This window comes from Pocillopora damicornis, chromosome 3 (genome assembly GCF_964200805.1).
Source record: "Pocillopora damicornis chromosome 3, jaPocDami1.2, whole genome shotgun sequence".
Lineage (NCBI taxonomy): Eukaryota > Metazoa > Cnidaria > Anthozoa > Scleractinia > Pocilloporidae > Pocillopora > Pocillopora damicornis.
Genome location: NC_142672.1, coordinates 942,276 through 968,099, shown reverse-complemented (window position 1 = coordinate 968,099; position 25,824 = coordinate 942,276). Strand labels below are relative to the sequence as shown.

At 38.8% G+C, this 25,824-nt stretch overlaps 3 protein-coding genes across 5 annotated transcripts; 2 read left to right on the top strand and 1 right to left on the bottom strand.

Annotated features, from left to right (window-relative positions):
* Positions 1 to 206: 206 nt before the first annotated feature.
* Positions 207 to 4,215, top strand: LOC149047750 (QRFP-like peptide receptor). Its single transcript, XM_089199684.1, has one exon. It carries the CDS (start codon positions 2,803 to 2,805, stop codon positions 3,952 to 3,954), a length of 1,152 nt encoding a protein of 383 aa, XP_089055810.1. The 5' UTR covers positions 207 to 2,802; the 3' UTR covers positions 3,955 to 4,215.
* A 2,205-nt stretch (positions 4,216 to 6,420) lies between these two features.
* On the bottom strand, positions 6,421 to 14,568 carry LOC113673930 (tachykinin-like peptides receptor 99D). Of its 3 annotated transcripts, none has more exons than XM_027190399.2 (2): positions 14,241 to 14,568; positions 6,421 to 7,631 (listed from the first exon to the last, which is right to left on the bottom strand). In XM_027190399.2, exon 2 carries the CDS (start codon positions 7,596 to 7,598, stop codon positions 6,531 to 6,533), a length of 1,068 nt encoding a protein of 355 aa, XP_027046200.2. In that variant the 5' UTR covers positions 7,599 to 7,631; positions 14,241 to 14,568; the 3' UTR covers positions 6,421 to 6,530. The 3 variants fall into 3 exon arrangements, with proteins under 3 accessions (XP_027046200.2, XP_089055521.1, XP_027046199.2); XM_089199395.1 differs by lacking the exon at positions 14,241 to 14,568 and adding an exon at positions 13,854 to 14,071; XM_027190398.2 differs by lacking the exon at positions 14,241 to 14,568 and adding an exon at positions 8,152 to 8,506.
* A 1,157-nt stretch (positions 14,569 to 15,725) lies between these two features.
* Positions 15,726 to 25,442, top strand: LOC113673971 (mitochondrial inner membrane m-AAA protease component AFG3L2). The gene is made up of 18 exons (XM_027190450.2): positions 15,726 to 15,962; positions 16,147 to 16,246; positions 16,724 to 16,771; positions 17,321 to 17,577; positions 18,136 to 18,201; positions 18,730 to 18,857; positions 19,576 to 19,669; positions 19,793 to 19,863; positions 20,343 to 20,445; positions 21,142 to 21,436; positions 21,861 to 21,990; positions 22,271 to 22,368; positions 22,485 to 22,595; positions 23,044 to 23,159; positions 23,527 to 23,607; positions 23,841 to 23,960; positions 24,365 to 24,559; positions 24,998 to 25,442. The coding sequence occupies exons 1-18, from the start codon at positions 15,888 to 15,890 to the stop codon at positions 25,208 to 25,210; spliced, it is 2,301 nt and encodes a 766-aa protein (XP_027046251.2). The 5' UTR covers positions 15,726 to 15,887; the 3' UTR covers positions 25,211 to 25,442.
* Positions 25,443 to 25,824: the final 382 nt, after the last annotated feature.

Below are 25,824 nucleotides of genomic sequence, written 5' to 3'. Positions count from 1 at the left end.
ATAACTAGAAGCCTTCAAGCCATTTACATGTAGTTTAAATATATTAATAATTGTATAGCACCACCTGAGGAAAACTCTTTAATTAGACTGCATTTCACAAATTGTAAACTTCAAACAATTCTATTTTCTCGCATACACCCATCATTAACTCATCCATATTTTCAACTGGATAAATTTTGATGTCACCCTTCGGGTATTTCCTCTCCAACGTCTTGCACCAAAGAAGGGAAAATGGCATAAGTCAGAAATGGAGTAAATATTTATTTACTGTTAACAAGATGCGTGACTTGATGCAGGTGTTTTCTCGGCTAGATTTTTGTTTCTTTTTCTTTTTCCTTAAAAGGATTTCTTTCTTTTTACGGAGCACTAGTCAGGTGTCTTCGCTGCAATGCTAACACACACAGCTCGATATTAGGTCAGAGATCTCCCATTGGGTTTATACGCCGCTGTGTAAATATTGATCGTTGAAAGCTTCGGGGAAAATTATGTAATCATTGATCATTAGAGTAAACTAAACATGGCGAGATCAAAATTGATGCCAGTCGTGTTGAATGGCTATGAAAAACGACACATTTACAAATACAATTGTATTACAACAGGACTTTTGACTTGTAAGAGTCTTAAATAGGGGAGAATAAGGGGAAAGGCATCGATTACAGATGAAGTTTTTCAATACTAACCTCTTCTGAGTAGATGAAAATGTATTAATAAATGATTTTGCCACATGCGTCATTTAAAGGGGAGAATTGTATTTTTCCTTTCGAAGTAAGAACTACATCATGGACTACTTTCATATTCTGAATACTGATCGGTCTTCCTTTTCAATCTTATTTCAAATCTCATTTATTTCTGCCTATGTTCGCGGGTTTGTGTTCTCTGTTCCCACGTAGATTTGATTTATGTCAATGTTTTGTTTCTTTTACAAGGCAATACACTATAAAGTTGAAACCAAAGGATTTTAATCTCTGGGTTATAACGGACTCAAAGTGAGGAGGAGAAGGGAGATGGGATGATATGCACGAGAGGGGACTGGATCACATACATCATTCGGGTGCACTGAAAACCAAAAAGAAACAACAAAAATACAAAAGATTACCGAGCACCAAAGGACTGGTGTTAGCTGCCTAAGAACTGGGGAGATGCAAGCCCCGGAATATTTTGTTTGTTCTGCCTATGCGCTCAGAAATTAGTTTGGTCACGAATACTAAGGACTAGTTTCGTAACACAAAAAATGGGAAAATGTTAATTAATTAGGAGGTGCTATTTTATCACATCTTTGAGTAACGTTGACGTTTCGATAAAAAGCGGGATGTGATTGGTTAGAACAGCAGTTCCAAACAATGGAAAGCTACAGAATGAATGAATGTTTGCTGCACCTCGTGTGCCACGTTTTTTTTTTTTACCACATTTTAACGTCACATGTTATCCATGACTAACAAAACACAGCAACATGAAATATATATATATGAAGTAAACCATTTTTTTTCCCTTCAGTTCAATAGTAAACACTATGAACCACCACAGGACTTTATCCCCTGTAAAGATTTAATGCTGGGATTCTCTTTTTTAACTTACATCACCAAACTTTTTGAATTTTGTTATCAGTAAAACGAGGACAACACAAGCCTCTCTTTGCAGAAGTAAATTTAAAAAATTCTAATTAAAAAGTCGTGTTAAATGTGGTGTCATTGTTACATTTAGTTTGCAAGTCATACTGCAACGCAACGTTTTATCAAATATAATGAATTCATATTAAACAAGGTCCAAGTACAAAGCTTTCTACTTCATTGTTCCTGTCAGTCAGTGTTTTTTGACCTTGATTTTATCAGTACAAACCTGACGAACAGGTGGCTTCGCTCAAAATTTAGGTTTCATTCAGGTGGCCTCGCTTTAATATATGGTATAGTTTACTAAGGTTTATATAATAGTAACATTGACTCTTGTTCAGCAGGTTATATATATCAATAGCACGAATACATGCCAAAGACCTCAGAGAAAACTTGATGTTCTAGAATTTCTTCCTAAAACCCCCTACAGTCTCTCTATATCGTGGTTTTTTCGCGCGACACTTCTAAGGAAAAATTGTTTAGCAAAACGTGGCAGTGAAAACTCCAGTGACTCTAAGTCGTTAAAATGCAGATAAAGTAATTATGATGATAAAAAACAAACGTTGCACTCTTATTCCTCTACTTTTTTCGATGACAAGCTGTGTATGTTATTGCATTTCCATATGTCATACTATGAAAGATCGACAATTCTTATTTTCGTTTTATTCTAAATTTCAATTCAGTCAACTTTGTTTAAAAACAACATGCCATCTGAGGTTGAATTAAAGTTTCCTCGTGTTTCATGGCTTTAAAGTTTTTTCTAATTGAACTTTTAGCACATTTTTGTAACAATTAAAACAAAGAAACTTTATTGTTGTAACTTTTTGTTTAAAACCAATCACAACGCGTGTGACATTACCCACTGCTGTTTGAATATCATCGTAAACAATAGAGTTGTCCTTGCATATTTTAAAAGATCCTTAAGAAACCACGGGCTACACAGAAATGCTGCAGTTTCACCGGATCCAACAAGGCTGCAAGATATGTCCTCACGTGTATTTGTTCAATCCTGATAAAGCTTCAAAGAGTTTAACTACCAAACTCTAATTATTTGCGAAACGGCGATCGATTTCCGAACTGCAGTTCTCGTAAAAGACCGAAATTTGCCTCGAAACAGATCGTTCGTCGCGAGCCTGACTTCACACAGAAAACCTGATTTAGGCGATAATTTACTAAGAAGAGCAAGTTACGTACTATGACAAGTTTCAGCAACTTTTCAACTTTGTCCACTGAAAACTTCTCGACGACTAACATTGAAAGCACAAGCAGTGGCGAGGCAATAGAGTCGCAAGGTATGGAAATAGTTAAGAGCACGCTTTATGCGACTTGTGGTGTCTTTGGTGTTGTCGGTAACATCCTAACGACAATTATTTTGACGAAGATCAAGGCGAAGGAAACGAGAGTAATGGATTTCTACATGATTAACTTAGCCATAGCGGATTTAGGAACTTTGCTCTTGGCATTTCCAATTACCGCGATACGAGAGAGACTTCCGAATGATTGGCCATTTGGAGAGTTTGTCTGCTTGTATTTCCTTCCACTTACCGACATATTTCACGGCTCGTCTGTTTGGTTCATTACAGCAGCTGCCATAGAAAGATATCAGAAAATTGCCAGGCCTTCCAAAGTAAACGTCAAACTGCCAATAGCATTGAAAAGAGCACAGATCGTTGCAGTGAGCACATGGGTGGCGTCATTCGTGGTCTTTTCATTACCGCTATATTTTGTTATTCGCTACAGAGAGGTTTCTACCAATGGAAGATTTTGGTGTGGTTCAGAGTGGCCTTCATTAGGCGCAGGCCTCGCTCTATCCAAACTTTACTTTACTTTCATGATCTTTGTATCTTATGTAATACCACTGTTTGTAATATCGGGAACATTCCTCGCAGTGTCGCACAAACTAAATAAAAGCAGTAAGTTTATCCACGTTATCAATTCGCAACATGAGAAAGACAGTGAATTACTTAACTTACACAGTAGAAAGTTTAGCCCAACAAGAAGGCATGCCAATCGGCTCGCTCAAAACAGACGCGCTAAAATGATTTTAACACCAGTTGTTGGAGTGTTTGCTGTGTTCATGCTTCCGCTGACAATTCTTCGCCTATGCGTTGTATTTTGGCCCCCTATTTTCACACAAACATTCTACAGCGACTTGCTGTTTGTGGTTTCAGTTGGTGTTATAATCAACTCGTCTGTAAACCCGGCTATATACTCGGTGGTTAGGAAAGACTTCCGCCGCCAAATGGTCCGATTACTTTGCTGGAAGAGAAGATCATCGCGGGGCCAGAAGCATAATCAAGCTATTCTTTCTGTCAAATCGGGTCTCAATCAGATTTCTCGTTCTTGAATCAGAGATAAAATGGAATCGCGTTTAACTCGAAGAGGTACATTCAGCTGCTTTAAGGATTAATTTGTTTATTCTATTCTTAAGCACGTTTTCGATTGACGTTGTTTATGGAGTGTATTTTATAAAATAGCCAACGTTATAGGGTACAGTTTTTATTAAAGCATTCATCATATGTCACAAACGAGAATTCAGCATAACTCTGTTATATTTATAAACTACTAGGATTTAATCTGAAATAAAGGTGTTTATCCGAATGAAAAAGTTGTGCATTCAGCATATAGTTTCGTGACAAATGACTTCACAAAGCCGGAGAAGATTGATATTGTTAGCTCAGCACGGAATCGTAACTCTCTCCCTCCGACAGTGTAACCCCGAGGGCATGGCTAAAAGCCCTCAAGCCATTTACATGTAGCTTTAATAAATCAACGATTGTATAGCGCCACCTGAGCAAAACTCTTTAGTAAGACCTAACTTCACAAATTGGAAAAATGACAAAAGTCAGAAATGGAGTAAATATATCTATTTACTGTTAACAAGATGCGTGACTTGATTCAGGTGTCTTTTAGGCTTGATTTTTCTCTTTTTCTTTAAAAGGATTCATAATTGGAAACTTCGTTTTTTCGTTCGTTTTACGGAACATTAGTCAGGTGTCTCCACTGCGCTGCTAACACACAAAGCTCGATGTTAGGTCAGAGATCTCCCATTGGGTTAATACACCACCGTGTAAAAGGTTAATTGTTGAAAGCTTCGGGGAAAAAAATGCAAATTTTGATCATTGGAGTAAACTAAACATGGTGAGATCAAAATTGGTGCTTGTCGTCGGTCTTCCGTCTTGTGATGAATGGCTATGAAAAACGACACATTTACAAATGCAATTGTATTACAACAGGATTTTGATTTGAAAGAGTCTTAAATAGGGGAGAATAAAGGAAAAGACATCGATTGCAGATGACGTTTTCCAACACTAACAATTCTGAGTATATAGAATGAATGATTTTGCCACATGCGTCATTTGAAAGTGAAGAAGTGTATTTTTCCTTTCGAAGTAAGAACTACATCATGGACCACTTTAATATTCTGAATACTGTTCGGTCTTCCATTTCAATCTTATTTCAAATCTCATTTATTTCTGCTCATGTTCGCGGGTTTGTGTTCTCTGTTCCCACGTAGATTTGATTTATGTCAATGTTTTGTTTTTTTTTTTAATTAGCAATACACTATAAAGTTGAAATCAAAGGATTTTAATCTCTGGGTTATAACGGACTCAAAAGGAGGAGGAGATGAGAGATATGATATGCACGAGAGGGGACTGGATCACATACATTATTCATGGCGGGCGCACTGAAAACCATAAAGAAACAACAAAAAGGCAAAAGATTATCGAGCACCACAGGACTGACATGAGCTGCATGAGAACCGACTAGATGCAAGCGCCGGAAGTCTTTTTGTTTTTACGGGTCAGAAATTAGTTTGGTCACGCATTCTGAGGTCTAGTTTCACAAAATGGAAAAATGTTGATTATTTATGAGGTTCTATTTTATCATATCTTTGGGTAATTCTAACATTTCGATACAAAGCGGGATGTGATTGGTTAAAACAGCAGTACCAAACTAAGGAAAGCTACAGTGAGCCGATGTTGAGATTTGCGCTTCAGTTCTTTGACGAGACTTGACCCAAATCATACTTTTCCTGTAATTTGCACAAACGCTGCATTGAGAGCGAATTAATTTTTGCTGCACCTTGTGTGCTACTTTTTTTTCTAAACACATTTTGACGTCACGTGATCAACGATTATGGGCTTTTTCATCTCAATAGGTTTATCTACATAGTGAAGGTCATGAACACCAATTAAGAAATGAACAAAAAGGAAATGATGAAATGAAGAGATTGCTGAAAAAATATAAAAAAATGAAAAAATCCAGGCTTGGACGTGATTCAAACCTTTGTCTCCCTGACACTAGTTGGGCGTTTTTACTTACTCGACAATGAGGAAACTTCTAGTAGGTTTTTCGTTCCAGTTAAGGAATTTGATCACAATTAAACAAAGCAAAACACATTTTGACCTGCAGTTGATAAGAAATGACGAAATGACGGATCCTTACAGATAAACAGAATAGCGATTGAAGAAAGTTTAGAAAAAGGACACTGCCACCTAAGTATTATATTTGCTTGTTAATAATAGTCAAAATGAAAAAAATCTCGGAAGAGTGTCAAGTATAGATTGGCACAAAGAAACAACTTAATGGGGACATCGAAGAGTAAAAGATCATTTTTAAAACATCTAGAATAAAACACATTTTATTTCGTTGCATTATAATGCATGAAAATATTTTGGGAGGGGAGGGGGATAAAACAGCTTTGCATGTCCACAGAGGCCAGTGTCATAATAGCGTTTACTGCGTTTCACCTCCCCCACCCCCACCCATTGACATGCCAAAAATGTACGCGAGAGAAAAACAATCACAGTTCTGAAGGTGGCTACCAAAAATATGAATGTTTATTACAAATGCTTTTTTAACGTCCATCTCAGTAAGGAATAGTTTGATACCAATGGTTCTCTGACTGACGAAAACTGCTCAAGTCCTACTGTACCGAAAAATCCGTTTCAATTCGCGCCGAAAGTCCTTCTTAACAACCGAATAAATCAATGGATTTGCGGACGAGTTGATAATGACGCCCACTGAGACCACAAACAGTAAGTTTTCATAAAATGTTTGCTCAATAATAGGCGGCCAAAATACAATGCAAAGTCGAAACATTGCCAGAGGCAGCATGAAAACTGAAAAAACTACAACAACTGGTGTTAAAATCGCTTTGGCGCGTTTGTTTTGGGCGACGCGGAGACTATGCCTGGGTGAGCAGTCGTCTTTATCACAAAGATTCATAACCAATGTAATATTCTCTTTGCCTTGTTTCATGACCTTGATGAACTTGCTACTTTCATCTAACGTTCGTGACACTGCAAGGAACGTTCCTAGTATTACAATAAGTGGAATTATGTAAGAAAGCAGAACAATTAACATGTTGTAGACCTGAGGTAACACAAAGCCTTTACCCCACAAAGGCCATTCTGCACCGCACCAAATGGTTCCGTCGTTTGATTTCTCTCTATAGCGAACAACGAAATACAATGGGAATGAAAACAAGAAAAATGAAGCCATCCAAATACACGCAGCAACCATCTTTGCTTTCTTCAGTGAAGCTCGAAGTCTGGTGTTTACTTTTGATGGCCTACCGATTTTCTGATAACGTTCTATGCCAGCCGCTGTTATGAACCACACAGATGATCCATGAAATATTTCGACAACTGGAAGAAAATACAGGCAAACGATCTTTCCAAATGGCCAGTCATTAGGAAGTCTTTCACGCGTTGCGGTAAATGGTAACGCCAACAGCAAAGTTCCTAAATCTGCAATGGCCAAGTTGATCATATAGAAATCCATTACACGTGTTTCTTTCACCTTAATCCTATTCAAAATAATGGTGACCAGAATGTTGCCAATAACACCAAACGAAGCACATGTTGCATAGAGAGTTAGTTTTACTACTTCGACTGGTAGTGACTCCGCTGGATCGCTCTTTGTTCCATAAAGAGGAGACGAGATAGGACCAGTGCAATTGTAGCTCACGGTGTTATTAGCCATGCTTAATTAAAGTCCTTTCTTTCCTTTGGTTATCTGAAGGTTAATAGTAATGCATTGAATTTAGTCAAGTAAAACGGTTTCAATAGAATAAAGAGCATATAAGGCCATCGAACTACTCTAAGTAACAGGCAGAAGTATGTCTTAATTTCTTATGGAAAATTTCACTCAAGTAACCGAGCTGAGATGCATGCCTGATATAACATCCATTTGGGATACTTCACTTTGGTTGCCCAGCTAGTTGCGATGAACAAAGCGCGACCTTTCAAGTTTCGCCCAAGTAGTTGCGTTGTGCGCTGTTCACTTGAAGAAGCCTGTTTTTAAATTTCTCGACCGAAATAACAGATATTTCAATAACACCATTGGATCACGCAAAATTAAAGATCTTCTGAATCCATCGTAATTTTTTTTGAGGAAAAGGCTGATGAAGGTCTCATAGAGAGGGCAGCAAAAGATCACTGAGCTACAGATCTAGGTAAGCTCAAGAGAATATAATTTTCTTGATAAACTGCTGGACCATGGTCGTGAAGTTAACTGATGCGATAATGTAGCTCACCTGTAACTGTTTTTGAGCCTACGGTTTGTTGAAGATTAGAGCTTGCTAAGGATCACCGTGACATTAGCACGTAACAGCAATAAGTACGTACGTCAGTAGCAAGAAGGATCATTGCTGTTTTATACATTATCACTTATAAATACGCGCCTTGACGCTTTTTAATATTCACAGCTATTGATATTGTTGCGATTCTTTGGCTGTTAGGTCATTTTAACATTGTCATGGTCGTTGCTTTAGACACAACATCAAGTGAAACTGTAAACCGGTATACTCCAATAACTTTGAGCAGCTGTCATAGTGTAAGATTTACATGACTACAGACCTCCTACGTGGAACTGAACAGTGGCGGATATTTAAATTGCAAAATGTTTTCTTCCCACTCTGGATTTCGTCGACATTTTAAGCGCTTATCGGCCACAGAATTACATCTTATTTGCCAGCAGCGTATGAGGTTTAATCGTGGCTGGGAGTAGTATCTTATGGTTACTCAACGCTTAGCAAAACACTTGTTGCATATTTGTATGTCGGTGGCTGTCACGAATGCCAATAGTTCATGTCCTCACGTGCTGTAAGCCAACATCACGACACACAAAATTAAAAGAATACATGCAGAGATCAGATTCCATGGTAATTCCATCAAAATTGTATTCATTTCATTGTTGGTTCTGGTGTTTACATCAAAGACTAATATGTGTTTTTTAAACGACTGCTGAAGTACATGTGAGTCAAATCTCAAACAAAGTAACCTAAAAACTGCTTCTGAGCTAACTGACACAACGTTTTAGGAAAGTGAAACCTGCGAACATAAACTCCAGAATATCAAGATGTTAAGGGGCTGCTGAACAGATCAGTTCTTATCTAATGCGAAACCAACGAGATCGATACAAGAAGTTTAACGTTTTCCTCCAAGAGCTTCAGGTTCATTTTGTCTACCCTTAGAGTAAATTGATTTTGCGCTGCATCATTAAGCTTTTACTGTTTTTCATTCACAGGCTAATGATTCTGTATTATAAGCCTACTTTCGTTGTATCGGGTAGTCTCAAATGAACGTTTCATTGAGGTCATCATCACATGTAGTAAGCCATACAGACGCGCGTTTTATCGGCGAACCGCGCAATCCACGTGCTGGCTGGGACTAAAGAAGTCCTTTTTGTGCACAAAAGACTTAATTAAAAGGATAATAAAAGGGTTTAATTTCACTTAAGAAGCTAATTAAATTTAGGCTCAGTTGGAGACTAAGGCTCGAAGTGAACGTCCTAACAATCTTTTAAATATAACGAAGAATTTCTTGCTGTGAACAGAAAAATTAAATAAAAAACTTATTGACCGACTAGTATTAACTCAGTGTCAACGCTGTTGTGATTTAAAGTACATGTTAAATGGTGCATTAGGATAAAGCAATGAAAAGAAAGGAAGAGAAGACATATTGTGCTTTTTTTTTTAATAACTTTTGGCTCATAGAAAGGAGTTTAAACCGCAGGAAATTTGTGAATTGTCAACAGAAAGGGTGAGCCAAATGACCCCCTCTTTCAAACGCCGAACTGTTTGATAGTGCAGATGCAGCGACATTATGCATTACTCCCTCGAACACCATGTTCAAAACAGATTTTGGTGATCTTCTGAAGCTAAAAAATATTTCAAAAACAATCGAACAAAACTCAATTTTCTGCTAGGTTCAGAGTTAGAGTTCAGAACTTCTTCTTACTGTCCTCTCAGTTGCGAAAAAAAGACAGAACAGACGAGACTTGAAATTGACGACTTTGCCAACATTAGTGTGCACTTATAATAACTTACATATTTTGACCTTTCTTATTTGATTCGAATATAACAGAAGTGCAAATCTCATCTCCAAACTGCAGTCTCTCATCGCAATCCTTTCTATCAAATCTTTCTCTTGTCCAAAGTTTTTTCGATGATAATGTTTAAGATCAAATGGGACCTAAAGCCACTATTAAATAAAAACCTGAAAAAATTCAGGCTCCTACGGGATTTGAGCCTTCAGGCTTCCTCTAACAATGGCAAAAGGCCTTGCTCGAACATCAACATTACCAGTAATATAAAATGCTACTTGAACCACGTGTGCAGATCAAAAATTAAGTCTGGATTGTGCGCAGCCTGTCCTCGTTGCCCGGAGGAGCCTTTTAAAACTAGCCACGTTGCTAACATGTGACTTCGCTGCACAGTACGTTGGTAGTATCGCTTATTTAGTCTGGGGGGTAAGGGTTCGAATCCCGTCGAAGAGTGAATTCACTCAGGCTTCAACTGAACTTCAACGTTATTCATCACAACAAATATTTGACTTACAGGAGGATAACAGGTACATGACCTTACACTGTCATTTACGCGGAAGGTTTTTGCCGCTGGAAGGAGACTTGTGTCATATCTTAGCGGCAAGAAAAAGTATCTTGACACAATTCTTTTTAAAAATAAAAATGAGAACGATCGAGGAAGGTGACTGGATGAATATGAATGAAAGGAATATCAACTGATATTCTCTTGTACGTATCCAGTCGAAAAATGCCGTATGCCCTCCGGCTTAAAACTGGAGTCCCGGATGGTCAAGCGTGCGGAGACAAACATGCCAATTCAATCCAATGACGCGTTACAGTATTCTGTTATAAACTTGTTTGTGGATTCACGTGAATGATCGTAAATACAAACAAATATTTTAATAACCCTCGAGGCTGACGTACAAAAGAGATAATAACTCGAGTTTTCAATCAAAGGCCTCTTGGAGCCAGCTCACTCATGTTATGGCTTAAGTTTGTATCGATTTCTTGGACTTGTTGAATAAAGGTTCAGTTGAATTCGGTTTATGTGAACTTTCGATACTTATGGAATAAATTCTCTCTTAATTTTGGGCAGTTGTGTGATAAGAAAACTTGTACGTTCGTCTTGATGAGAATTGGAATTGTGGGGCGGAGGGTGGGCTGGGTGGGCATAATCAGGAATCAAATATTGGAATAGCCGTAAAATATTACGTAACCCTCATCTTTCACGATCATTTGCACTATTGTGAAATATTCCTTTCCCGTTTCTTGATATCTTTTGTTTTTAACAAAGCGGCCATTGTATTTGATTTTTAACAAATTAAAGCGGCCACGATCGTTCTTAACAGAATCTCACGCCTTCCTATGGTCTGATTTCCACATATTAATATTTACGTAGTCACCAAACAGATTAGAGATAAGACCACCAGAAAAGTAAACAAATGGCCAGTCACGAAAGCAACTCTTTGCTTTTCCCTATAAAAATTCGCTGGTTCCTCATCTACTAAGCCAATAACAATATAAGGCCCATATGGAAAAATTAGTGCGTGTACACCCCTGAACGTTGAAAACATATCAAGTCGAAGGAACAGTTTTGGCCTCGGTCCGCATTTTTGTTAACAAAATGAACACATATCGGTTAAAACGATGAAACGTACTGACCACGTGCAAAGCTGTCACTTGTTTCTCGAATAGTGTGTGTTTTAAATATTCAGTAGTAACATCTCATTTACATCTACATCTACTTTTATTAAGTTGGTAAATTCTGAACCGACATCACACCAACCAACTCGCGCGCAAAGAAAGAAAACTATATGAAGGCTTGAAATTATATTAAGAACGATTGTGATCAAGAAACGGGCTAGGAATATTCCACAATAATGCAAATAATCGTGAAAGATAATCGCGGAAAAGCGATTGCGTGACGCTCGGAAAGTTGCAAGATGACATGATATCACGTATCAGACGAAAAAACAGTATAAATTCTCAGTCTGCATTTTGCTCCCAATCTGCAGTCTGCATTTTGTACCTAGTCTGCATTTTGTACCCGGTCTGCAGTCTGCATTTTGTACTGACCGGATTGGTATAGCTTTTTTGTTCGAGCGATCCTCAAGTCCGGACCGAAATATTGGAGCTCGAAAAAAAAATCTCTGGTGAGACTATCTTGGCCGCTATAATTGATATGTGGACTGTTTGTTGAAGACCTCACGAGGAAAAGTACAATGATAGATCAATGATTAATTTATACCAACTAAAGACGAACGCAAATGCGCGGCTCACCAATGTGGCCACCTGTGTTCATTGATCCCAAAGAAATATCGGATTCGGAAAAATGATGTCCAAGTGGCAGAGATAAAAGGAAAAAAGCATGAAATCCGGAAAAGTGTTTTGTCACATGAAGGAAGTCTACTGATCGGCTAATGCGCATGATTCTTGTTCAGCGGTTTTCGTTAAATATGGATCGCTTAATTGTTCGAAATATGCACTAAGTGCCACGGACTAGGATAAACGGGATGGACCATTTCTAACTGGCTCGGCATAATAATGGACTATGGCTTGCATTCTTTTGTAGAGAATTAACGAAGTTTTCGTGCGGACGAACATCATTAAGTTTTTATAAAGGTGCTTTTAGATATTGTGTGTGTGCGAAATTGTTTCTCAGCGTGACCTCGACTTCACGTCTAATTATCACACGAATATCTGTTAGAGTTTACCAAACAGTCTTTCTTTGCATCATAGTGGAAGTGTTATCTTGCAAATGCCCGTGTTTTTAAACGTTTTTAAGACGTTGGGCGGAAGAATTTACTTGCTCTTTCAAAGAATTTCCATGCGTGGGTCGCCCGCCGTGTGTTAGGAGTCGAAGTAATGAGATTATTTTATTTCATCAACTGATTTGACAAAATAAATTGGCCTCCGTAGCGAGTTGCCAAAGCTGACGTTTCTAGCGTTAGCCCCACGTCACTGCTCTTGTTAGTGCGATCGCTTTCACTTTTATTTTAGAGCTGACTCTTAATTAGGGCATTTATTCATTCATTTACTCATCCATTCATGCTGGTAATCTACGGTACGAATTTTAAACCCCAGACCAATATTCTGCAATCCCATGGTTTTACCCCATTCCGCAGTCCGTGGTCAGAAGTCCATCATCTAAATTTTAATCTGACCGTTAAGAAAGCATCACGTGACAAATTTTTTTGCGAATTCACGGAGATTTTCCTGAATTTTATTATTTATTGGCGATTTCGATAATATTTTTCTGAATCCGGTGATATGCATCGGATGTATCACAGGTTTTTAGATAAGACAAAGCTTTCCCTTCGATTTGTATATTGCGAACTGAGATATCAGTCGTGTTGGAAATAGGCAATACCTTATGATTGTCATATGTTCCGCTCAATACAGACAGCTGTATGTGACTTGAATACAGGGAAACCGTAACAAACAGAGCAGTTTGAGACTTGTTTGGTAAAAACTAAAGACCGAGCACTATGGACGAAGGCAGTTTCTCTTTCGTTTCGGAAACATCGCAGACGAAGCAATACAAACGCAGGGATTTTGGGGAAAAAAAAGTCAGACAGAGGCGACTGGTTTCTTGTTTTGAAAAAGAATATGACTATGACCTGACCTTCAGTATCTTATATCAAATTTTTGATAAGTCACAAAATATGAGCTGCGTTTTCATCTGTCTATGTGAGTGAATGCTTCAGAAACTGCTTTGGATACAACGTCCGGTAAAAAAAAGAAAAAAAAAAAAGAAAGGAAATTAAAATGATTCTCTCATGTTTTATGTTTCGTCGTTTTGCTTTCTGTGTGTTCCTTACATCAGTCTGAGACCACTGAAGCGAGTTTAACATTCCGCAGGAGTTTTTCTAGAACCAGAAAGGAACCATGTTTGGCGCTTTTGAGAAAACTAAGCACAACACCTTTACTTACCTAGATAGTTTAAACTGACCCATAAGACACACAGCCAGAACAAGGACAAGTTGAGAATAAGGTAACCATATGTAAATTCTTTTCCATAAACAGATTTCAGAACAATTTTCGAAGCCCTTTATCAGGGAGAAAACGGCTGAAAACGTTGCCAGCACGAATACAAAAGTCTGGCCGCCCGTAACTTTGCTGCCCTCCTATGTTCATGAGCACAATTTCTCTTAAGCTAAGTATACACCGCAAGATAATAATCAAGGAAAAATTTACAGGTCACTATTAATAACAATACCTTTCAGAATTTCGCGATAACTGTGGCACAACTGATTGGCAGTATTGCTTCAACAAACAGTCGTTTTGACATTAATTAACAAGACATATGCTAAAAGTTACCTTAGAAATATTCTTGTTTACGCGCACGGGACTATTTTTTTGTGGCTTGGAGATGTCCTTTGTCGTCTGTGGACTGGCTCAGACCTTGTGGACACTCAGGCTATAGCAACTTCTGATAGTGCGTTGTCCACACGATGACTTTTTTCCCTGTTTATTTTGATAGTGAAATAAATCTCAGCAACGTCGAAATTTCTTGCATACTTCGTATACATGTTCCCGGTCCAAAGGCCACAGCTTTCTCTGACCCAAGGCTTCTCCAGCGTTCTGCTCATATTGTTGTCGTATTGCTGGTCTGCATAACAGGCGCCCATTCTCGTTCCCAGAGTCATCATTGTTTTTGCTTACATATGAAAAGGAGTGGCTCTGAAAACGAGAATGAACAGGCGCCATGCCGTTGCGCCATGCTCAAATATAACGCGCGCAAGTGTTTGACTTCCCGCGCGTGCAAGTTAGCCTAAATCACTCTCTCTCTCTCGTGCGCCTAGTTCCATTAGTCCAACCACATTTGTTATCTTGGTATCTGATAAAGAACACGTACAATCTATTTTTGACCCAGCAGAAGTATTGTTTCCGCAAAGAATTGTAACGTCTCAAAAAAGAATTGTCTGGTAATCAAAAATTTAGCTTTGATGTATCCTTTATTGCAGAATTTGTCTTTGCAGGTATTTTTCGAAGTATTTATTAATTTGTTACAGTAATCTTGCAAAACGAGCGAAGCAAGACCAAAAAAAAGTGATCATGGGGATTCCCTAAACTGTCCGAGGTATTCCAGAAAATAATTATGAAAACAAAACCAATGAACAAAAGACAAAATAATTAATGAACTTGGATACAGTACACATATATTGAGATTGGTTAGTGTATCGCTTAACACGATATTAAGTTTTTTGTCTGTGGACATCTTCTATACTTACCCTCTGAGTCATCTGAGTCAACCTTGTCCCGTATCTTTTTATTTTAAGAAGCACCTCCCTCCCTCCCTCCCATAATAGCCAATCATAAGGGAGCCGTGGTCCTCTATTGTTTAAGTGACATGTAGGCCGCACGAAAGTATTTCAATAATGGCGAAAAGCGCGGAAAAATTACCTTTTTTTAGGATGTTGTGCGAACGTCAGCGTGTTTTCCCGGGAAATTAAAGAACCCCCACGTATCTCAGTTCTAAGAATAAAAAGATACGGGACAGGGTTGACTCAAGGGTACAATTGGTATGGAGGCTCCGGGTAATGGGCTCCTGTCTGTGGATATGACGCAGCAAAGCAGTCAGAGTTCTGAGATAGCGCAGGTTCCAATAACAGATAGCGAATAATTTTGATGAGAAATTTATAGGGTTGTAAGGTTCATTGTTTTTAGTTTGCTGATTTTGTTCTTTATATGAACCTACTGTGAACCTTGAGAAACACGTAACAGATTCCACACCCTTCTTAGAAACAGAAGTACACTCTATCCCCCCCCTCCCCAAGGTAAAATGGACATTGCGGAGTTGCCACCGCGCCTCCTGTTTTTATATCCGCCATCTTGAATCGTGAGTTGCATAAGACAAAATGTCAGCAAATCGTTCCTGGTGATGTACGGAACACGTTGGGTTTTATTCTAGTATGTTTATAACATTTAGTTCCAAAAGTTTCAAATACTAGGCTTTTTGAAGTAATGACGTACAGGTTATGTTCGCGAGGAGTGAGCTCCTTGTTAAATCGGGCAACTCTGAGACTCTCACATCCTCAGGTACGGATGTAAACAGTTAACTCTATGTTTTTGTTTCATTTATGTTAGCTCTTCCCCTTGAGTTAGGCCTCAAGGAAAAATACATATCGATTTTTCAGCACATTAATTGTACTAGTGCCGCCAAATAGTTCTCCTTGATTACTTTTTATGAACGATTGCTTCTTTTTTTTTTTACTTATTGTAGTTTGCGCGGTACTCGTTTGGAGCAAAGCAATTGTTGCTGAGTCACAATGCAAGGAACTCTTGGTTACTTGGAAGAATTCTGAATTTTGATCCACCAAAGGGTAAATTTGATATGTTGTAGGGGTGGCTTTAAATTTGTGTAATCCTGATATGCTTTAAACTTTTTCGGCGTGAGACGTGATGACTTTAAATTATTACGCACAATGTACGTGTTTGAGATGAAATTGTGAGTGCCTCGAGATCTCTCGCGAATTTAGTAGGAACCAGAAATCAGTTTGGTAGATAGGTCCTCAAGTAAAAATTTGAGAAGTCTAAAAGCAAATTAGATCACTAAATTGTTTACTCGTTCCGAACTTCAACTTGACAAGAATTTGCTTCTTGACTACATTCGTCTACGTGAATTACATAACCGTCTGTTTTATCGTTAGATCACAGTATTTCAACTTTACTTCTGTAAACATGTATATGCCAATGTTGAGCAGTTTTCTTCATTTAGCTTCAATAGTCCGTGTGATGCTTTGGTCCTCAATCATAAAACATAAAGTTATCTTGTTTGTGTTACTCTCCGTTCTTTGAAGGATTTGAAAAATTTTATCCAAATGCATCAAAGAAGACATCAAATAAAGGTAAGATCAGATCATTTTTCTGCATTTGGAAGCCTTAATTGCTCTAGAAGTATCTAATATGTGGCAATCTCTGACTTGGAATTTTAAATTACTCTCAATACTTTCTTATAATGTAGTTTGACATGTAAACTGCAGTGTTTTACAAAGATTTCCAACCCTGAGAAGAGCTCTAACTAGACGCGTGTTCAACTTCATATCCTACCAGTTTGCTGCACTCACTTACGAGATATTGAGTTCAACACTCAAAGTGAAACTCTTCATGTATTTTGTGTATTATTCTCTATATTAAAAATCAATATAACTTGAGTTAATATAAAGATTAAGTCAAACTTTAAAGTGAAGCTTCAGTGTGCAGATCTGCTCGGCTGTTCACATTGATGTTCACTTTAACGGCAATGCAGTTTGTTGTGGATGGTTAATGCAGTTTTGGGTACAGACATGCAGACTTAAAAGAAAATACAAATGTAAGTGAAATGTAGAATGTGTAATGCCATTTTCAAATACCTGCTACTTTGCTATACACTGTACATTTATCTTTGATCGCAACAGACTCTAGTAAGAAAGAGAACTCGGATGTGAACAAGAGGGAAGCATCAGGGGGTGATGATGGTGGTGGAGGAGGGGGAGGGAGCAGTGGCAAACCACCTGGCGATGACTGGTGGAAGACCCTCTTCGAAAATAATCCACAGGCTTTGATTGGTGGTGCAGTAGCTGCAGTCTTAGCTTTGTTATTTCTGATGTCTGAAAGGGACACTAGAGAAATAAACTGGCAAGAGTTCAGAACAAAATATCTTGAAAGGGGAGAGGTAAGATTTCATGTCTGTTCACCTTTGAAAAATTACCTCTAGAATACATTTTTCATTTTCTACAGCTGACATTTCAAGCCCTATTCCACTGCTGGAGTCCTGAGGAAGGGCCTTAGAAAATCCTTTTGATGGCCAATTTATAATGTCAACTCAGACGATAAAACTGAACTGCCTTGGAGTTGTTTATGCACAGACATGATAAACTTTGTATACATGTTCATGTCATGGTTGAATTGTTTCCAGCTTTTAAAGTTTTCAAACCAGTTTTGATTTCTCTTTTCCTTGGTCTAGTATTCAACTACCATAACCTACAACAAAGGGAAAGGGGAATTATATCAATTTGAAAAGAAAAAAAGAATTAAACTTCTAAAAACTATGAACCCCATCATTTCACTAGCAGTTGGTGTTCAAGGAGGCATAATCAAAAGTATCTTGTAGACTGTAGCAATTATACATGGGCACAAAGAGTACAAGTGTTTCAAATTTACAAATTACTTGTAATTAATACACAGTGTTGTTGAATAACACTCCATGTTTATTTTTGTTTTCTCCCCGTAGGTGGAAAAACTTGTTGTGTCAAACCAAAGTCTTGTGAAAGTTTTTCTGAAGAATGACCCCAACAAGGTATAGTTTGTATTATGTGTAGTTTTACAGGGTTTTCATGAAGAAATTTAGCAGCAGAAGGGAAGTGCCATTTAATTGGAGAATATTCCCATCTGAATGAAAATTAAAAAAATTCTCAAGACATGGAAAATTATCATTGGAATTCTGTGGTGGCTGTAGAGTTTTGTGATCTCAAATACAGTACAAACACCATGGCTTTCACTCTAATGCCAGGTCTGGTGGAAGTGGGGTTCTTGGTAGATTGTGAGGGAGTGTACATGTTTTGTATATGTTACTTTATAAAATTTCAAAATTCGGTGTAGTAGTCAACCTAACTGAAACCTTTGCCAGTTCACAGGTTTATGTATCAAAGAGAGGAAAAACTACTTTTAGCAAAATTTTCAACTCTTTTTTTGGTGTGTTGTACAGTATCATCATATCTCAAGAGTTGACCAAACTATGACTTCTTCCAGTTCAGATTCACTGTGAAATGCACATGCTGCCGCTATCATAACTCAACTCATTAATTATTATTGATCCTATCACCAGAGTCAGCTTTGTTTCACGATTGGAAGTGTTGAAAGCTTTGAGCGCAGTTTGGAGGCTGTTCAACAAGAGATGAACATTGATCCTGCATTTTGGATCCCAGTGACATATGTGAAGGAGTCAGAGTGGCTGTAAGTTCAGACTGAAACTTAAAATGCCGTTTGCTGGACAGTTGTAAACTGTCCCAGGATGATGGAAAACCTCTAAATATTACAATGATATATATACTTGTGTTTCCTAACCAGGTCAGGTTAATGTATTGTGCTCTTAGGCAAAATGCTATGCTCTCACAGTGCCTCTCTTGCTCCAACCAGTAGTATAGATGGGTACAGGCTACTTGTCAGGGAAGCCTGATGAAATGCTGGGGGTAATCTTGGGATGGACTAGCATCCTATCCAGGGGGGAGTTGTAATACTCCCAGTCCCTTCATGCCAAGGAAACCATGATAAGCTGGTTGGGTGGACCACTACAGGTAGGCTCCAGTACAGACTTCGCCTTTGTTACTGGGATTATTCCAACAAAGTTAGCCATTGCTATAAATACGACAACTTCATTTACATTCAACAAAATTCAGAGTAAGGAATTGTTTAATCAGTCGATTGCTAAGTTTGCTTGTTTGTATGGGAATTACTCTATGACTAAGGGAATTGATATGCCAATTTCCACAAAAGAGTCAGAACCCAACTGGGCATGAGCAGAATATTACTGGGAGAAACTCAATGAGATGGTGTTATGCATGTGTTGGTTGTTGTTTGTAGCTGTTTGCATGTCTGGTGGTTGTCTCTTGGCCACCAAAAAGGGAGTGAAAACTCCTTGAATGATGTAGCTTAATTTTGTTTTCCTTCACAGGAAGGAGATCATCAAGGCAGCTCCATCACTGCTGATTATCGGTGTCATAATTTACTTCAGTAGGAAACTTTCCAGTGGCAGCAGAGGACAAGGGGTGAGCTGGTTTTTGTTTATGTTACCTTGAGCCATTTAGATATAATGATTTTGCAGTATACCATGGTAATATGAATCTGCCAGTGATTTTATTTGTACCTTTGCACCTTTTTGTGAAACACAGGGTATATTTGGTGTTGGGCAGTCAACAGCCAAATTCTACAATAAAGAAACAAGTGTCAAAGTCAGATTCAAGTATGTACTTTGAGTGTAAACCATCTGAGTTATCAAGTATGCATCATTTAACTTTTTTTTAACTCAAACTATCTGTATATCTTGAGCATGCATCAAGCATGCATCATTTTATCAAGCATGCATCATTTTAGGTTTCTTCTTCTTTGAAGCAGGCAAGCACACTTACAGTACATTTGTAGCTTAGCTTAACAATAAATTGGAGCTGATGCAGGCCAATGGTATTGACTTTAAAAGGGCTGAAGCAGGGAAGATGCTAGTTGATTAAAGGACTTTTGATCTGTCAATTGATCTATATGTAGCTGATTGTTTGGTGAACAGTTAAAGAGAAGTCCTGCAGCTCTCTGGTGCAACAGCTGTAAGAGAATGCATTAATTTGGTGTCTGTCTAAAACGTATTCTTTGGGCATTTATGGGCAAGGAGAAGAATTGTGACTTTAGTTTTTGTCTAATGCATGAAACATTATGTTGTGCTGTTTGTAGGGATGTTGCTGGATGTGAGGAAGCTAAACTGGAAATAATGGAATTTGTGAATTTCCTTAAAAATCCTCAACAGTATCATGAGTTGGGGGCCAGGATACCCAAGGTACTTGAATTATAAAGTTATTATTCCAACAGTTACTGTTACTAGTTGTACTACTGGTTGCTACAGTACACATACAGCTGTAGATGGGCCCAATGAAAGTCAATTTGCAATGGGGACTTTCTTTTGTTCACTGTAACTCTGATTTACATGTATGTGTGCATTGGCTTTATATATTTCGTTGAAGGATTTGGATAAAGGAGGTGATTAACGTGGAACTTCTCCTTATAATATCCACACATAAAACAAACAAGTTATGCGAATACTCAAACTTAACAATTAGAGGTTGTTATTTTTGTTCTAACACCAAATTCTCACAGCTAATTTACAAGAAAATATGTAACAGTTAGAGGGGAGATTTAAGAATCAGATCTTAGGAGGTAAAGGGTTAGAAGTCATCTGAATAAGTACATTTCCAGCCTTTTAGCTACATACGAACTTGTGTGTAGCCAAGTCAAGGACACTGCACAGGGCTCATGTATAACACACCATCTTAAGTTTCCTTTCATAGATTTGGGTTGAGAGAGGCCTGGTAAGAGTTAAGTTCTTTGTACAAGAACACTGACAACCCAATGACAAGGCTTGAACTCAGACCTCTTGATCAGGAGTCCAGGCCATACTACATGTATATCCCACAATTGTCTGTTGCATGCAGCTACATGTAAACTGATATTTCTTGTCTGTTTTCCTGTCTTCTAGGGTGCTATATTATCAGGGCCACCAGGTACAGGCAAAACTCTGTTAGCCAAGGCAGTGGCTGGGGAGGCCAGAGTACCTTTTCTAAGTATTTCAGGATCAGAGTTTTTGGAAATGTTCGTAGGAGTTGGGCCAGCCAGAGTCAGAGATCTGTTTGCCCAAGCAAGAAAGAATGCACCCTGCATTATATTTATTGATGAGATTGATGCTGTGGGCCGTGCACGCGGCCGTGGAGGTCATATTGGTGGGCATGACGAACGGGAGAACACCCTCAATCAACTGCTGGTGGAAATGGATGGTATGTGACTGGCAGAAGGTTATTTTGATTTGGTATATTATTTCAGGGGAACACCATGTCTGATGGAATTGTACTTCTTAAGACTGTACTATTATACAATCATTGATGTTTCACAAAAAGGGTGTATTCGTCTGGCTGTAAGTCCACTTCGGAGTTAATCGTGTTAGAATAAATGAAAGGAATTCTAGGCTCCCAGCTCAACTCTTTTGAAGTTGATCCAAAGTGTTAAAATGTTGGAAAGAGATTTAATGTACTGTAGGTTGTCAGACTAATAAGAAAAAAAGATTGCTGTACTGTTTTCTACACTGCCAGTATTTATTCTCTTTTGCTGTTTAGATAAACGTAACTTTTTTTCATGTTTGTTTGGAATGTAATCACAGTTTGCACATTGTATTTGTAATATAAATGTTGTTCTCTACCAAAGGTTTCAGTTCATCAACAAACGTAGTGGTACTATCTGGTACCAACAGACCTGATATCCTCGATCCTGCTCTGCTAAGACCCGGCCGTTTTGACAGACAGATCCATCTGCCTCCACCAGATATCAAGGGAAGGTAAGTCGCCAAGCTTAGCTGGCGTACATGTCAGTTCTCTCTATTGTGTTTACCCTTAAAGTGGATACAAGCGTGGGATAAGTGAAGATTGATGAGTCACACGCGAGCGGAGAAGCAGTCGCTGCGCATTTTCTCTGCAGTTTCGTCGCGGTTGCCAAGCGTTTTTCTCCTCTCGCCTGGTAAAAATGCCTGTACCGATCAAGGTGTATGAATCCAGCTTAAGGCCGTATATTGACTTTCAGGAAACTCAAGTTTTTAATGACCTTCTTTTTCTTTGTAGATGTTCTATTTTTAAAGTACACTTGAAGCCTCTGAAGACAGAACTGAATCTCGATCAAGTAGCGCGAAAAATGGCGGCACTCACTCCAGGATTTACAGGTTTGCCTTTGAGCTAGTTCTCCTGGATACGCTTAACTCAGAACTGAAGATTTATCTTCTGGTTGATAATCACATTCTTTTTTTTTTTTTAATGATAACTATGTGAATGATTGCAGGAGCTGACATCGCAAATGTTTGTAACGAGGCTGCCCTCATTGCTGCGAGGCATCTTATGCCAAAGGTGGAGTTGACGCATTTTGAACAAGCCATTGAGCGTGTTATTGGAGGTGAGTGAAGAGAGTGCTGTTGCACGGTTCATGGGGGCATAACTCAAAAGTTTTGATAGTCGTGTCGAATTGCCTCAAGCCTTCAGTGGCCATGACAAAATATTTTGAAATACATGGTGATGCGCGACATCTTGGGTGTGATTGCATGGGTACTCCGTTTTAGTCCCTTGATTAATGCGTACGGGAAGGAAAAAGGGAGCGAGTAAAGATGAGCACTTTGTCTATATTTAGACCCCTCTGTTTTTCCACATGCTCTCTCAAGTTCCTTTTTAATGACGGGCCTGGGTCCGACTGAACCGCGTCTGAAAACGTAGACCTTCAGGATGACATACTGTAGATATTTTATCTTTTAGTGTACACAAGAGCATATCATCCTCTTGAATGATCTCTCTAAGAATTCTTTCAATTTTGAAGGTGACGTTAAACACCCTTCTCTCATTTGTCGTAGGTCTGGAGAAAAAAACTCAAGTTTTACAGCCGGAGGAAAAGAAAGTTGTAGCGTACCATGAAGCGGGTCACGCAGTGGCCGGATGGTTCCTTGAACATGCGGATCCTCTTCTGAAGGTGAACTTGTGAATCTTCATTCGTGCATTCAGTTCGCCTGCTGATAAACTTTAATTTAAACCAGACTCAATTTTTTTTGTACGGCGTGGGCCGAATTTGCTGATACCACTGCAAATGTTAAGCTGTTGAGCAAAGTGGTTCAATGTAGTCTTGAAGTCTGCGGATAAAATCCCAACACAAGTTTTACCTGGTGCGGTGCAGCGTGGTCCTGTTAAATTTTTACGGGAATCTTTGGTTGCTTTGTAATTGGTTAATTAGGTGATGGAAAAAAGGATAAATTATAAAATACAGGGGTGCCCGGCTTAGAGTCGCTGGTACATCTTGTACTCTAATATTTTGCTTTATTGAAAGAAATATTACTTTTCAGGTTTCAATAATTCCAAGAGGCAAGGGTCTCGGCTACGCGCAGTACCTCCCCAAGGAACAATACCTTTACTCGACTGAACAGGTAACGTCCACAGCACAGTGATACCGAGTTGGCTAGTGTTTGGGAAGCTCGTACTCAAGTGTGAAAAGGTCTTGTCCTTTAATTGTGTGAATCACACAACAGAGCGCCTTTCGACTCAGCCAACCACTAGCTACTGGTTTTCCTTCAATAATCATTTGAAAATTGTATCATAGAAAATCTTTGTTTTATACCGTTCGATGTCAGATTGATGGTTGTGTTTGTGTTTGTGTTAGCTGTTAGACCGTATGTGTATGACATTGGGAGGACGGGTTTCCGAACAGATCTTCTTTGGACGAATAACCACCGGTGCCCAGGACGATCTCAGTAAAGTCACCAAGAGTGCTTATGCGCAGGTACATTAAATAACACGTTCAAAACTCGGCCAAGCGTCCAAAAAGCTTTTTAATTTCTGTTGAATTGTGTGCGGGTAATTGGAACGCAATTAACATGAGAAGGTTGAGGCCGTCTTACCCAAACTTGGTCACATCATGGATGTCCTTCATTTCAAGATGAGTTAGGCTCGTTTAGGTAGATTTCGGAGAACATTTTGATATTTTGGCTCGTGTGTATTTCCATCGGCTCTCCAGTGGAGACAGAAATTGGCTTTTTTTGTGGGAAAGTTTCAACTTTAAACACAAAACGGACGCCTTTCTACATTGCTGAAAATTTCTTTTCTCTCTTTAATGTAATCCAATACGAGAACAGTACTTTTTCCTCCCTCCAACATTTACGTAGACATTGTTTTACTTGACTTCAGGTTGTGACATTTGGAATGAATGAAAAGGTTGGAAACGTGTCTTTTGATTTGCCCCGCGAGGGAGAACCTACTTTTGATAAACCTTACAGTGAGGCGACTGCACAGCTCATTGACGAACAGGCCAGAGATGTCATCAACAACGCGTACAAAAGAACATTTGATCTGCTCACCAAACACAAAAAAGATGTAGAAAAGGTAGGGGATGGCTGATTAAAATCTTCAATAGGGTTTAACTTGACTCGAGGGGAACGGTCTGTTACATTTCTGTTTCAGTGAATGACACAGCCATCTTTTTTTGGAATCATAAGAAACTGACAAGTTCTCGGTTGATCTAGACCCACCTTACGACGAGCTTGTCTGAGATACTCCTGTTTTCAACTTTTGTCTTTCTCTCCGAGCGAATTTTGTTACCCTGTAGAATGACATCATCAAATGGCAGACACTGCTCCTCGTTAACAATTTGAATACCCTAGCCGGCCAGTTCACCAAATACCATAAAAAGATGCAATCAGTAATAGGCCATAGAGGTTGTTCGAGAAGCTATCAGCGCGAGATTTTGCTTATTACTAGAGATTGTTGTATCGTCTGGTTGCGTATCGCTAATTTACTTCTACTGATCTCCTTGCATAACAGATTGCCTTACGACTTTTGGAAAAAGAAGTTCTTGACAGAGAAGACATGATTGACCTGTTAGGTCGCAGGCCTTTCAAAGAAAAGTCGACTTATGAAGAATTCGTCGAGGGAACTGGTAGCGAAGTAGAAGATACTAGTCTCCCCAAAGGCTTAGAAGGACTGCAGGAGAATGGGGACGAGGAAGAGGTCCCTTCAACCACCATACCCACTTAGTCGCACGAAGGAAAGGAGGAAAGAAGGGCTGAAGTAGCTTAGATATTTCGAGCAACTACTGTGTCAACTTTTCATCATGTACAAACCAGGATGGATTTGCATCTGTCCTCAATGTTTGAATTCTATCCCCAGGGAGTGAAGCTGAACATCAGCTAAAATAAGCTATGGACATCATCACTATGGTTAAATGTTAACTTTGTAAATTTTTGAAAAATAAAACGATATGAATTGATACTTAGTCGATTTTGAAAACTAGGATTAAACTATCTATTAGTGTTCTTAGTTTTTCATACCCGTGACAATCAAGGGCTTTACCAAAAGCGAAGAGGGGCGCAGCATGCTCCCTCCTAGGTACGTAAAACGAAATGAGATTTATCCGAGAAGCATCAAGGGAGTGTTCCCTCTCCACCTACTTCTGGCCAACTTGCCTTTTGTGGAATGAGGCAAACTAGATATTTCTGAGAAAGAACTACAAAGCAAAATTCAAACTTGACGTGACGCTTCTAAATCGACCCCAGGCTATGATAGTGGGAGGCAGGCGCTCTGTGGAGTCCAAGCTACCTATCCCCCTCCCAATAGAACTAGCCAAGGGTCAATAAAAGAAACATGTCTAC